The sequence below is a fragment of the Vanessa tameamea genome, chromosome 8, assembly GCF_037043105.1.
Source record: "Vanessa tameamea isolate UH-Manoa-2023 chromosome 8, ilVanTame1 primary haplotype, whole genome shotgun sequence".
Lineage (NCBI taxonomy): Eukaryota > Metazoa > Arthropoda > Insecta > Lepidoptera > Nymphalidae > Vanessa > Vanessa tameamea.
Window position 1 is genome coordinate 13174031 of NC_087316.1, and position 15388 is coordinate 13189418.

The window sequence follows — 15388 nt, forward strand, 5'->3', positions numbered from 1 at the left end:
TGGTCCCACCCTTCTATATGGTCATATCCCTTATATAACGTTTAAACTTTTATCAAGAAACATCAGTATCAATAACTTCTATTATGACTGTTAGAATTATAGTGGTCTTTTTAAATTGAATGATTTCTTAATATCATACAAAATATTCATTATTCGCAAAATCTCACCTCATAGTCAAGGTTTTCTTTTATCAACTGAACCCTTTTTCTCACAGTCAATTACATTGTAAAAAAAATAGCTCCTTTAGATCATTGTTTTGCTCAGTTCTCCACAGCAATGGCTTTTTTATGTTTCTTGCCTCTGAAGGTATTGATGATTTTTGTAATTGGTCCAGATTTCTTCTTCTTCCCTTCGCTGGTCTGGCTCATGTTGCCTAAGGACTTTGTTTCATAGGAGTTTGGATAGTTCACTTGGAGATGGTATAAATCAGTCATGCTAGATGTTTCAGTGGGTACGCTCGGTAGAGCAAGTTGATGCTCTTTATAACCATTGACCCTTTGGTATCCATTATTGAGGCTCTGCGATAGTTCAGCAATGTTCATGGCAGAGTGAGTAGAACTGGAGCTGTTTAATCTAGAAATATAATGTTACACTAATTAATAAACAGTGAGTACAAACTTTTTTCTTAAGAAAGGGCAAGTGGGCCACCTGTTGTATAAAGCTGAACACACTACGTAAAGCTCAAGATGGAGCTAAAGAAAAGAAAGAATAGACCAAGCTGTTACATACATTGACTTGATTAACAAATCAATGATCGAAGGGAAGTGGAATGGTATGAGTACCTCGGCGTGTCCACGATGCGCAGCGACTGCGACAAGCGCTCCCAGAAATTGTAGAAGGAGTGCGGGCCGGGCTCGCTGTAGCGCAAGCTGTGGTAGTGCGCGATGTGGTCGGGCAGGACGCACTGGCGGTACATCACCGGAATTATCTTGCTCTGCCGCTTGCCTATCACAGGACGGGAGTTAGTGCAGGTCAAATGAGAAGTTTTAATTATATTAGATTAACTTGAACAAGTTCGGATTATGACGTACTTATAGCATCCGCCTGCGCAAGGTTCATGCAGAAATTAATAGCAGGACTCCGCAGGAAGTCCGGAGAGTAGATCAGCACAATGTAACGGCAGCGCTCGGAGATGAGTCGTGACACTGGCTGGAACTGAGTCGCGTGTCCCGCCACCAGATCTTCCTCTGTACAAATCTAGAAAAACAACTTGAGATTACATATTTTTACTTGCATAAGTATTCAATTAATACTTAATTATTGCTGTTGCTCTTTCCCACCCAAACCACTAAAAATTATTTGATTAAAATTGGTATGATGCAAGATTGAAATCCAAAGAAGAACCATAGGTAATTTTATTATGCCTAACACCTGACTACCAACCATTAAAATGCGAGCGAATCTGCGGGCGCCAACTAGTAATCACATGAAATCAGGTCAAATAATTTTGATTATAAGTATATATTTACCTTAAACCCTTCACTTCTCATTCGTATAAGCAGTTCATCAACAAAATCCTTATCCTCTTTAGCATACAGTACATACGCATGATACCGCTGCGGTTGACCAAACAGTTTGTCATCATATGTGATGATGTCTTCATCACTGCCATCCACAGCCACAACCACCTGGTTGTTATTGCTTTGATTTCTTGGAACTGAAATTAATTAATTCTTTAACCATTTATAATTTTTCACCAATGTTGATTCTGAGTTGAATTAGAAAAATGACTTGATTGATACAGCTTGATATTCTTTGTAGAGGTTTATCTAAATTGAATTAAATATATGTAGTCAACATATTGCTATTATCATTATAGATATGGAAGTGTTTGTTGATTTATTCACCCAAGAAATTGTATTGAGCCAAAGTAATTGTTCAATACAATTAATATGATTAACTTACAAAGTCTTCTTTCCCATTCTTACAAGTTTTATCAATGTAAATAGAATTGATTACTTTAGGATTATTTCATACTATGAAAAAAAAAACATAAAGCTAAAATGAATATTTTAAAAAACAAGTTAAGCCAATTATACTGTCAACTTAATTTTTATCAAAATAGATTTTGTATTTGATGACTTTTTAACAGATAAGTAGTTTCAGAATCAGTACTTTTAAATTTAACAAAAAAGTTGTAAGATTAATATTTATTTGAATTATTAAAAAAAACTCAGTCTCTTTTAAATTTAACAAAACAATTGTAAGATTAATATTTATTTGAATTATTAAAGAAATTGCTAGTAAGCATAAAAATATAAGCATAATAAGCAGTAAAAGATAGTTATATCTTTTAATGACATATTAGACATTGTGTCATCTCATAAACATATGTTGCTAATTAGCATAATTCTGTGTTCTAAAAATACATGAATATATGAATCATATTCATTTTGAAGGAATGTCTCAAAACAAGAGACAACATCGGCAAGAATTGTCAGTCATTGGTCGTTCAAATCTGGCCGACATCCTAATTAATTCCATGCCATAAAACATCAATCAGTCTATATAAGCCTGTACTTAATTTATTAATGATTATGAATAGACAATTTATGTTATTTTATCTTTTCATATTTTTATCCAATACTGAAAATTGTGAACAATTTTTAAAAATCTTCAAAAAATTTATTTTAATGCCAATTTTTCTTTGGTCTGTACAATTTATTTTCAAAACCAGAATTAATTTTGGCCTTGGGTATCAAAAAATTTAATAATAATAAGTGAAATGTTCCATATTGAATTTGTATTAAAAGTAATAAAGCTGTCATTTTGTAGTAAATTTTTTAATTACAAACCTATCAGTTTTTCTTCCCTGGCCAGCACCAGTAAATCTTCATAAACATCATATCTATCTAATATTTGAAGGTAATCCAATAGTCGTCCAACTGTATCCGACCCATCATTAAACTTTGTCCATATATCTATAACCTTAGCTGTTTTATCTTGACAGTCATTTAAGGTTGCTGCTACTTCAGTTGATATATTGGCAAGTGACGCCAGTCCTCTCCAGTCTCTATAATAAATATGATTTATAATGAACCACACACACGCACACTAAATTGGTATTATTTTAATTTTAATAACATGTTAGTAGGGCAAGTTAGGTCCAGCAGGTTTCTATTTTTGAGTCAACAATTAGCCACTAACAATTGTTATGTTTGAAATCTAGGTTATCATTCAAGAACTAAAACAGCTTCATAAGTGTTCTAGACATTTTCTGTAAACCAAGCGTTATAAAGCACCCATTACTCTGTATATATTTATAGCTTCAAATATTTATTTTTCAATCACAACAAAAATCCGTGTTCTTATCAAAAATATGATTAAGTTATTTTCTTTTATAAATGTGTAATTATTTCAATCTACATGATTAGATAGTATTTCATTTAACATATTATGTTTTTATAACATAGTCTGGATGTTTTAATTTCTCATATATAGCTGGAATTATATTTATTTTTAAATATAATGTACTTCTCTCTTCTTCTGTTTCATTTATTTAAAAGGAGAAAGTATAACGTTAAATAAAATGTAAATACCTGTGTCGTGAAAGATGATCAGGTCCAACAATTGGCAAAACTTTTCTTGTGTTTAAACGAGATGATAATAAACTTCGAGATTCATTTGTAAGTGCAGACAATGGCACGGTGTTAAGATCGATCATCATATTGCCGCCACTTTTAATAAGAATTCTAGAACTCACTCTCTGTTTTGTTTTGGCACACTTTCATTTCGCTACGTTTCGCGGAAACGCGATTAAAAAAATATTAGTAATATTCTATGTATGCTTGTGTACTCTGTATATAAATTAGTCAATTGGAAGAATGCAAGATTTACGAGCAGGGTTGCCAGGCGTTTTGAAATTGCGGTCGTACGATGAATAAATAAAAAATCGCATTCCCTAGAAAAGCTATTTTTACCTGTTTTTATACATACATGTAAAATCAGTAGTAAATATTTTTTAATTTTATCTTTATATTTTTTCAAAATATTCTAACACTTCAAATTTGATTTAATTGACGTTACGTTATGTATTGAAATATCATTATATAATATGTATTATGCTGTTTAGTAATGTGATTGTTGGTGGTAGAATTAACAAAATAGATTTTTGATTATGATTACATCCATTAACTGGTTTCTCCATTTTGACATGTCATTATTTTGAAAAAAGTATGTTTCACGGATGTATAAAAAACCTAAGATATCGTATGAATTGTTGTAATATCGCACTTATCTATTCAAATTATTTTTATTTAACTATAGATATTGTATGACATAAACATGTTGATTTAAATTTATTACCAATACAAATATATACAAACTGAGGATTACTTTAGGAGCTGCGTTATTAAAGACTATAGTGTGTTATCAAAATCGTAGAATTGTCTCTGACGTTACTGACCATGACAATTATAGTTATACAAGCAAGATAAGCCGCGAAATTCAAACAACGATATTTCAATAGACGGGTTACAAGCTGCTAATTTTATTAGTTTAAACTTAATGTTCGGTTTATCGGAAAATTTACTTAAAATATATACTTAAGTACATACGTACCTAATTGTTATTAAGTATACATACATATGTTGTAAATATAACACTTCAGTATGATATGATAGGATATTATCTATTTATTAAGAAAGTAGCGACCCGCCCTGGCTTCACAAAAATATGCAATTTATTGATAAAGAAAAAGTTTAAGTAAATATTATAATTATAATAAAAATTATAAACACTTTATAATATTAAGTATTGAAAATAAATTTTGGGGTTGTTTTTTGTTTTTTTTAATTGTATGCATACTTGCCACCTGATCTCATGTGACCATCTCCACTCATGGATTAGTACTATACGAAATATTAAGCATCCATCCAACCTTGGGAACTATGTTGTTTTATTACTTGTGACTTTTGTTACTCAGGATCACTCATCCTTTTAACTAAAACACAACATTAGTAGGTATTACTAAGATGAGCAGTGACTTGGTTGGACCCATTATTCGAGCTTGCACAAAGCGCCAAGTAAAACAGCAAATGGTGTATTCAAAATCAAAATCGATATATACTTTATTCAAGTAGGCTTTTACAAGCACTTTTGAATCGTCACTTAACAAACTATTTAAAGTAAAGCTACCACCGGTTCGGAATGTAGATTCTACCGAGAAGAACCGACAAGAAGCTCAGTAGTTACTCTTTTTCAACATCTAAAAATACAGTAATGTTAGTTAAATACGATTATATATGTATGTTATGTCTCCTGCCTGGAAGTCAACAAGCATTAACTCCACGCTTTTTTTATCATCAATATAATCTTGTATAGAATAATGTGCCTTCTTTACCAATGTATTTCTTACAAATGACTTGAATAAAAATCTATGAAACGAAATAAAATGAAATTGAAATTGACTGTGTGGTTCCATTATAAGGTTTTAAATGGGTAATTGTTGTGTGTTATAGTTTGTTGGACTATAAATAGCATGGCACAAACATTAATAATATTTTTCGATCATAGATGTTCAATTGACTTTTTTTAGATTACAATTAGGGTAAGAAACTATAGATCCTTTACATAAAGATGAAATACTTTTATAAAGCCGATTTTTTTGTTTCAAATTTAAATAAAACGCCTTTTTAATCGTTTCCAATATTTTTATTTTTAAATTAGTGGCAGTGAAGTTTTTTCGAGATCTTAATGTTACTAACGGAAACCGGTCTTTTCAGTCGTCGCTAATAAATAATTAGAATTACATACAATAAATGAGAAAGATTAATTTAGAAAATATATCGAAGTCATATATAACAGTTTTTCATGATTAAATAAATAAATTATAATAACAAAAATGCACTTCCAGTTGTAGCATCTCACCTTTACTGATTATAATTATGTACATTCTCACATTCGTACATAATAAGTCATGTCACCTCTGCCTCCCTAGTTAATATTCTTTGTCATCCATACCGAAATAAAAAATATACAAAATTTTAAAAATGTAATATTACGTAATTATTAATAACACATGCACATACATTATAACGACATTTTAACATTAAATATAGCAAAAATGTACATTAGGATTTTAAGACTTCGATATTTAAAAAAAACATACATATTTTGGCACTTGAACACTTTAAGTTATTACAGACGTACTAACTGAAAAACCAAAAAAAATAAATCTTTCTTTAACCACCATATTTTAGTGAAAATTTAAATGTACCTCTTTAAACTATTTTAATGTATTAATTAAAGTAAACATAAATAATGTGACTAGAAAAACAGGAACCCATTTATACATAATAAAACAAAAATGAACCTTGGGTAGTATATAAAATCTTATGCTTTTTGTTGAGTTTAATCCCACAACACGATATTTAATTTATGTATTCGTACTTGCATGCTCTCTTCTGTTGACTATATTACGATAACTTTACAATAGATTAGATTTACGTATGCTTTTTAAACATAGAAATAAACAGTGACTTCAATTTTATAATCAAAACAATAATTGAGACTAATTTTTTTTTTTTTATTGTTTTAACACGAATTTAGTAAGCTCGGTAAAATAATCTCAATCAATATATATATTTTTTTGTTGTCGTAACATTTTATATTTCGTGATGATTTAATCACAATTTCTCTAAATCATTTACAACGAGGACCATGGGGCAAAAGCTAGAACAAAATATTTTCACACTTTAAAATATTTTTTCTAGTAGGTACCTATTTCATGTTATCTCGTCTGTTCGCTCTGTGATAGGGCTTTCATTCCAATTTTCATTTGAAATCATTCATTTGTCTATTTATACATATCTCACTATATTGAAAACAGTGGTGAATGCTATTAAATTATCAATAAATCAAAAAAAAATTATAGGTATTTGATATTCAATTTGCATTAAATTTGTTATATAAAAACAACAGCATGTATAATTGCAGGCATGCAACAAACATTAACTATGCACACTGGCAATTTTAAGCTTTAAAGGCTTAAAAAAATTGTCAAAGTGAAATCCCTCTTTTTGAAAAAGTGATGACTGTAATCGTGTAATTTTTATTTCCAGCCAAAAATTTCTGGCTGATAATTGGGTATGACAATTAGCAGCTTGTCTTGGTTACTATAGTTAAAAATTAATTATGTACCAATATTGTTCATCAAAAGCTAAAACCGATTGTGGTAAGGCTCTTCAATCGTCCGTTCAATCGGAGAGATGACATATATTATGCATTTATAATTTCAACTTTTGTGTCAAATGTACTATTTAGCCACAGTCACGGTGTGAAGTACAAACATCGACATTTTGGTATTGATCGGAATGGTTATCATTTTGTATGCCCAAAGGTTGAGTATAATAGATCGCTGCTTTAGGGATAACGCCTGTTGCGCCTCATGCAACTTTGTTTCTTCCGTAACTTATTGTGTACCTACATATGTAAATATTTTGTTAATGGCAGTACAATAAAGTATGAATTAATAAATAAATACTTGTTCAATATTCAACAAACCTCGCGAAATCAATCTATATGTACCCTCATCTTATTTGATAAGCTGAATGTTGAAAATCATGAACCATTACAGCGAATTCATGTTATACTTTATTCATACACATGAATAAAGTAAAAAATTATTTGATTTTGTTAACATCATCATTCAAATACATAATTAAACCAGAATATAATTATTTGTAGCTAATTAAGTTTTTTTACTCTGTCTGATCAATTTTGATACATTTAAAATATAAAATTACTTAACAGGTTTCTATATGTATTTCGTGTTTTGAATTTAAAAATATGTTTGACACATTAAAATTGTATTTACATGAATCAAAACCTTTAACATTAATAACACTATAGAATTGAGAGCTGTACAAACAAATATAAAAAAAAAATACAATAAATACAGTCAAAAGCCATTAACGGATACAAATATTATTGTGGTTTATTTTTTTATGGTTGATTAAGCCCTCATTATATCAGCCTTGATTTTTACATTTGCAAATTTGCCTTATTAGTATCTTTTTATTTTTTATAACAAAATGAACGCAGCTCTAGCTTCTATTCATTACTATATTTCTTGTTATTTTAGTAACCTTGTTGTGACTTAGAGGTAAAGAATAAATTAAAAAAAAAAGTTTGAAGTCACTGGTATTTCAAATGAAAATGAAGAATTTTAACCTCTCATATTTCGTAATACTCTTGTTTCTAACATCAACATGTGATTATTTCATGGTTTTTAATCTATGTTATATTAATATCAATCTTTAGTTCCGTTACATCTTCATGAAACATAGCCACTTTTTCGAAATAGCTTCACCTAAAGTTTAATAGCAATAGTACTTTTATCGAAATTATTTAATTAGAATGAATAAAAGACAAGTCACAATATCAAACCTTAAAAACAAACTCTTATAATTTATGTATCAAAACATCAAAATGTTTATTTTTCTTTTCCGGTTCATGAAAATTATGATTAACTGTAAATCGAAACAGCTCAAATAAAATCTTAAAGATCCCGCTAAATGTGATCAAAGATGTAATTAATTTTTAATTATTTTCATATTGATATGAGCAATCAATATATAATCGCGTAAGCTATTTTATTAAAATAAAATTCTTTCGTATAAACTAAAGCATAATAATTATCAATATAAATATTCGAATATATTTTGATAAGACGTAATAAAAATATTGTTTTATATATAGGTATATGATATAAATATTTTCATGAACCGTACCAAACGTATTTAAAAATAAACGGACAGCACATAAATAACGGGTATCGTACACCAAAATGTATATATATTATATAATCGTTAACAGCGCCCGCTCCGTCGCGCGGGAGCGATCGCCTACTCGATAATCATTTAATATTACACCTTAAATAACTATACACTCTATGACATCCCGACGGGACTGTAAAACTTATTAAACTTCAATATATTATACACGTATTAGTACGTACTATACAAAAATTAAAAACATTATACAATAATACTACGATATCATAGACCTTATAAATACAAGAATCGACTTACAACTACCAAATACCAATTTGGTATGTCGCGACGAATTGCTGTATAATCGTATTTTTAGTTACAACCTTTTTCATAACACACAGTTTATTAACTAAACTTGTCGTATTCTATTAAAAATAATTGCGTATGTCTCTCTGAAACATCGTATCGCCTCTACCCGCTTTTGCTCGAGACCTGACGCGAGGACGGCTCCAGCCGTCGTCTCGATGTACTACCGGGAATGTTAAAACAACGCACACAGAGCGATTCGCTCGTCAGTCTAGGCCCGGTCAATTTATCACCCCAAACACGCTACACATATACGTCAACCTTATATACGACAGCTAATCTTCGCCGTTATTATAAAATGCGATTACGATTTATGAGCAAAGACTGATTATCCAGTAATCATTTATTATTCAGTTACTCCAAACTATTACAATACAAAAACCACGATTTAACGAATTTCGATATAGTTATTGTTTTTAAGGGCTTATATTTATAATAAAGGTTGTCAGCTTATTTGAGCTTTTGTCACAGGTACGGTATCGTTAAACAAAAATCGAATCCCGTTTTATTGTTCGCAATAAATTGATTATTTAGGCCTACCCCTCGAATACATGATTGTCGTAAAGAAAAATAAATGCACGAAATCGTAGGAAATAATAACGTATTTACGAAAACACTTACTAGTATTTAAATTTAGTAATCAAAAAGCGGCGGGTTCATGAAGTGACATCGTGTTTCGTCGCTACCTCCTCTATAATTTATTATTTATTATTACCTAATTATAAAGACAATAATGTCTATGATAAATATTTGTGCTGCTGTTCGACGACGTCGGATACGTTAATACACATTACGCTACAGTAAACATCCGATCGTACGCACGCGAAAACGTGTAAGAATATCGATTCGAAAAGGTATCGGGAACTGACTCGCAGTAACCGTTGCAGTAATCGATAGGAAGTCAGTTTCACTTACATTACGTCGCTATTATTAACTACTGTTTGGCGTCGTCGCCCCGTCCGGCCGTGACGGCGGCGGATCAACTCAGCCTTTTTTTTGAATTTCATAAAGTCTTTAACCAACTGGGATGTTCGCTCCTAGCTGCGATCACACTACCTACAAACATTTAATGACACAATGCGCCGGGTTTGAGGATCGTTCGGCCCTTGCTTTTCTTCGTTCTCAGACATCTGTAGCCGAATACCTAGGTTGATCGACCTTTCATCTAGGGTTAAAGCAGGGCTCCGGTCGACTCACCGATGTAACCTAGTGACCTATATTGCTTTATTGCGTTTTCGAGTGGCAGTGGTGGTGGACGAGTGGTGCGGCGGGTCAGCGCGCGGCGACGCGGCAAAGCGCTAGGCGCAGCGCAGCGGCGGCGGGCACGGCGGCGCCGCACAGGCCCGATCAGAGTCTATCTTCTTCTTCTTCCTCTTCACCCTCGTCACCGGCCTCCTCGTTCTCCTCCCGGTAGCCCGGATGCTCACTGATCGCATAATAATTCCCATTGTATATGACGCCCAGCTCCCTCAGCGCGTCTCCTCTAATTGTCGCTTTGATTGTCCAATTGTAACAGTCGTCCGATTCAGATTCTCGGTCCAGCCGTTCCACGTCGAGAATTTTGGAACTAAGCCGTTCGAGAATTATACCAATATCTTTGATGGTCAAATGCCGCTTTTGATCGACACTGAGTTGATCGATAAGGAGGAGGAACTTTTCCGACGTGACCGCCTCGTCCTCGACTAAGGTGTTCTCGGTTTCACTCTCCGAGGAGTCTCGTTCGCCTCGTCGTGCCGATTCGGCGTCGAGAAATCGCACGTGACCCTTCGGTCTACCTTGAGGCGAAGCTCGTGGCTGGGAATCCTGAATGGGTGAGGTGGCAACGCTCTTGTGCACAGCGATGCGCCTTCCCTCCTCGTGAAGTGCACAACAATGGAAGTCGCACTCGTCTGTTGGTGGGCGATGAGGATGCTGGGAGTGAGCTGGGGGTGCGGGTGGAGTGGCATGTGTAGGAGGCGCGGCAGCACGACACTCGGCCGTATGCACGTGGTGATCGAGCGAGGAGGAGGCGCGTGAGAGTCGAGCACGCGCCGGCCCTGGCTCATCGTGATTCACGACTGTAATGTGTGGCGGTGGTGGCTGTGGTCGCTCCAAGGAGGTCTGTATAACGAGCGAGGGCCGTCGGTCCGGCTTGGCTTGGCGCGAGGGCGAGCGCGCGGCCGGCGACGCTTGCGGCCGCTGGTCCCAGTGTAACACCACTGTGACGCGCCCCTTGTTGTCCATGATTTTCCATGAAGGTGTTTCATCGTGCAGCTCGAGAGCGTGTATCGTCTCGCATACAATTTTCGGTATCGCCGATATAGCTGGAATTACATATTATTAAAACTATTTAAACTTTAAACACACACAAAATGAATCTATTTAGTAAACATAATTAGTAAATAATTATCTCTTGAAAAAAAAATATTTAATATGAATATTAGTACGTATGAGAGAGATTTTTCATCTCTTTTATTAAATAACAACTTTCTGACCCTTAACTTCATTTGATTACGTACTTTCTCAATTTCGTTTTACGATTTCTGATTATGTTTTTCGAGATACTCACCAGCCTTGATAACGTCGACACCCGTGGGATACCATCGCTCGCCTTGCCGTAAAAGCAGAAGTACGGTATTAGGTGGGAGAGTGCGCCAATACTCGCCGTCCTCAACCTGCGTGCCGTCACTCTCTAATACCAGCCGGACAGGCTCGCTTGCTGCTACCGATAGCTTTTCTTTTCCTGGAAAGCATGCACAATATTCTGATCTATAGCAATACCTGGCAAAATCTCCTCCTTTAGATATAGACCGATGAATAGATGACTTAAAATAATAGAAAGTAAACTTAAAGAACATTGGCTTTATTCAGTGAGACATTTTCATGTTCAGAAATAAAGTGTTATTGTGTCGTTTCTATAAAATATATGACAAAAATAGAAAAATCTTGTCAATGAAACCTTGAAGATAATTTTGATGTTCATAGTAACACATAGACAGTTTATAAGTATAATTATAATCGTAATATACAAAAATCTGTAAAAAAAATTTGTTGGTTTGAAAAATACTTGTTTATAATTATGTATTTTTTTATAATTCGGATATGATATAATATTTTTATATGTGGGAAAATATTCTCATGTATTTAATATTATCAGTCTCATCATATATTTTATCCAGAAACTAATCAACGCTATTACAAAATTAACTTCAACGAACCACAGAAAACTCGTGCAAAATGTAACGAAAAATTATAGTACTCTGGTAATACATATTAATGGGTAAAAGCATTTTTTTCTGTTAAATACTACTATATACCTATGGTACTGACACTAATATATGTATATATTAATCTACCTTAATTTTCGACGTATTTCAAAACTGATTCGAGCACACGTAGCTTTTTAGTTTTAAATAAACAAGTTCCATAGTTTTGATTCCTTTCGTTAAATGTTTGGAACATAATTTATTTCTCCATCTTCGATTATTTTAATGAACGTTTTAATTTTTTGATTGTACGGCACGTTATTTGCGATAAAATTAAAATGTATAATTGCCTCTGACTTATCTGTTAGTGCGACTGAAACCAAAAAGGGGTCACACGAACTGCGTCAAATCTTATTGACCTCACTAAATGGTTTAGTGTGTTGCATCTTTTGGTTCTGAGAGTCGGTCTTAGTTGTATAATTATCCAAGTATATGTAAGATATCCAGATAATGAAAATGTATATTAAAGATTTTATTTAAGAAAATAATAAAAAACAAAATACAAACTGACAGACAAAACCACAAATATAAGACGGCTCTCCTATATTTGTGTGATAAAAGTTATATTTAAGGAGAGGACTGATTTTGTTCGCTAAACTAAGTTTTGTAGATTCGATATAAACTTATGATAAGTATTTGCATCCAATTTCAAATCATTTACTTGCGTGTTGTAAGTGATCTCGTATCTTTGAGATAGCGGAGCGGGACTCTAACATAGTACCATATTAATTCGGCTTATCAATGCATTACTAACCTCTATGTATCAGCTCCTCAAAGCTGGTCACCACCAGACCCTTTCTCACATTTCTCGAACTGTCCCATATCTTAAAAGGCCTCTTCCCTCTAACCTCCTGATAAAAAACACGGTGAAATTTAAAACATAATAAAAATATATCCTACTCCTTACAAAATCGTAATTATTATCCACTTTATTTAAATATACCTATAGCTATTTTTATTGATAGCGTATTTTTAAACGGTATGTTCTTAATAATTTTTTTTTTAAATGGGCAACCAATAGGAGATGGTTATTTGAACTTTATTTGACTAAAACTTTTTAATCACATTCAATATAAAAGTAAATGTTGCCCGATTCAAATAATACTAACGCAATCCAGATTATTGGTACCGGTGTGAAACTTATTTTATTACCGACCCTTTAATTGATATAACTGAAATTATTTTCACATTTCAAATAAAGTGGATACGAAAATTATTATGCACAATGGAATGAGGTATAAAATAGCACTAATGAAAGGGGTAAGTTTGTAATGTTATAGCAATTTGGACAAAATAACGAGAGCAGCGGTTATGCAATGAGCTAGATATACTACATGTATCTATCGTCTGTGTGTGAAATCTAAAATGATCCTCAGCTTTTTATAATCAAGGAAAAGGAAATGGTAGTTTCTTTTTTTAATTAAGCATAAATATATAACATTTGATGATACGATAAGTACGATTTCAATTAATATAAATATGAATTTTGTTAGTAAAAATTCTCATCCTAAACTATTTTCGTGGTACAGGTACAAAACATAAAAAATAGTTAACTGATAAACCTCTCGCTGACTACTAACTGCATGACTTTAATAATTTATACTATGTCAAGACAAACTTGGTATACTTTAAATAAATTGTATTCTCACCATTAAATCAGATTTCAAAAGTATTCGATATTAGGGAAATGAAAAGAAGAAACGTATATTCATGTCACAAAATCATTCTACAAAGAACGGTTCATGCATAGTGTAGGTGCTACGGCGTAGCGGCTACGTATCGTAGCCGGCGTCCGTAGAGCCTGCACTGGATGCAGCGGTGCAACGCCCGAGCGACCTGCGCCCCCTCCCCCGCTTGCCCTCCCCGTGTTCCGCACCCCCCCTTACCCTCACTGACACGCCCCTCGCCGCACGCACTGTGCGTTGACCTACTGACATCGCCCTCAACGATCTTTAATCTAGACTGGACTATCCCAACCGTGGGCAATTGAGTCCCAGTTACAGACTGGAATCAACAGGCGTCGAGTCATCGTTTTTTCGTCGGAAATGTCATTGTCATGTTCAGTGATCAGCTGATTGCACGACATGCCAAACGAAAAACGGAATCATTTCAATAAAGCTCAAGCTGATTTTGATTCATACTTTCAATATCGATAAACCTATTTTCATGTTATTATTAATTTAAATAAAAAGATGAAAAATGTAAATAACTTACTCGAGTAAAACTAGAAGTCATACTTTTATTTCACTTAATATCACGTCGACATTTATGATGGATTTAACAGCAAATAATATCATAATAGGTTCTAGGAGGTTCTATTTACAGGATAACGCGATGAATAATGAAGAGTGCATGGTTCGGAGTGTCTACAGATAATGTTACCTCTTGTATTTCGACTATCATTTTCACGGAGCACTCACTCACACTTGCAACTTCACTTCAAGTCACTTTTCTGTTTATTACATTTATTGTACAATTAGTTGAAGTCTTTTTGATAACTATATGCTAATTAAAATTGTACACAACATAAAGAATATTCTTTTTAATAATATAAATAATATTTAAGATTGAGTATAATCTTCGAATTGATTCTAAGGTACAGTAGGAAATATATAAAATATAAATAAACCGTACTCAATAATATATCCACATATCACAATAATACAAGCCCAAAGCACAACCTTAAATCATACGAGAATCGCAAAACGACTCTATCTACGATACAAATCTAAATATGTAAAAATATTACTTAATTATTATTAGCATCTGTAAAATTGAGAACACGTAGCTATCTATTTTGAACCTGAATATTTATGAGTTATCATTTTGACCGTCACGTTACTATCCTAATAACATTAGACATGTCTAGCACAGATTAAACATCCGAATAGGATCGACACACTCTGTTATAGATAGAAAAGGGGCGGCGCGGTGCGCCGGCGAGCGCCGCGGCCGCACTGTCGACGCGCGACTCGTGACTCGTGACCGGGTCGCGGCCTCCTCCCCCCTCCCGAGGCGCCGCCCCACCCCCGCGCCCCCGCCGAGGCCTCGGGCCCGCACTGC

At 33.5% G+C, this 15388-nt stretch overlaps 2 protein-coding genes across 8 annotated transcripts in view; both read right to left on the minus strand.

The window, feature by feature from the left end:
• Window positions 1-15388, minus strand: part of LOC113404711 (myeloid differentiation primary response protein MyD88) — a 26257-nt gene continuing 10869 nt past the window's right edge. Inside the window, exons 2-7 of the mRNA XM_026645680.2 lie at window positions 3540-3770; window positions 2796-3013; window positions 1470-1657; window positions 1032-1197; window positions 783-945; window positions 1-573 (exon numbers count right to left, since the gene is read on the minus strand). Of these exons, the coding sequence (XP_026501465.1) occupies window positions 261-573; window positions 783-945; window positions 1032-1197; window positions 1470-1657; window positions 2796-3013; window positions 3540-3667 (1176 nt within the window). The 5' untranslated portion in view covers window positions 3668-3770 and the 3' untranslated portion in view covers window positions 1-260. The remainder of the gene's footprint in view (window positions 574-782; window positions 946-1031; window positions 1198-1469; window positions 1658-2795; window positions 3014-3539; window positions 3771-15388) is intronic.
• LOC113404716 (uncharacterized) overlaps window positions 8689-15388 on the minus strand; it is a 15982-nt gene continuing 9282 nt past the window's right edge. For 3 of the 7 annotated variants that reach the window (XM_026645689.2, XM_064215595.1, XM_064215597.1), the window contains exons 2-5: window positions 14708-14830; window positions 13080-13176; window positions 11629-11802; window positions 8689-11383 (exon numbers count right to left, since the gene is read on the minus strand). In XM_026645689.2, coding sequence (XP_026501474.1) covers window positions 10428-11383; window positions 11629-11802; window positions 13080-13176; window positions 14708-14728 — 1248 coding nt within the window. In that variant the 5' untranslated portion in view covers window positions 14729-14830 and the 3' untranslated portion in view covers window positions 8689-10427. The other 4 variants (XM_026645690.2, XM_026645693.2, XM_026645691.2 and 1 more) reach the window with 4 other exon arrangements.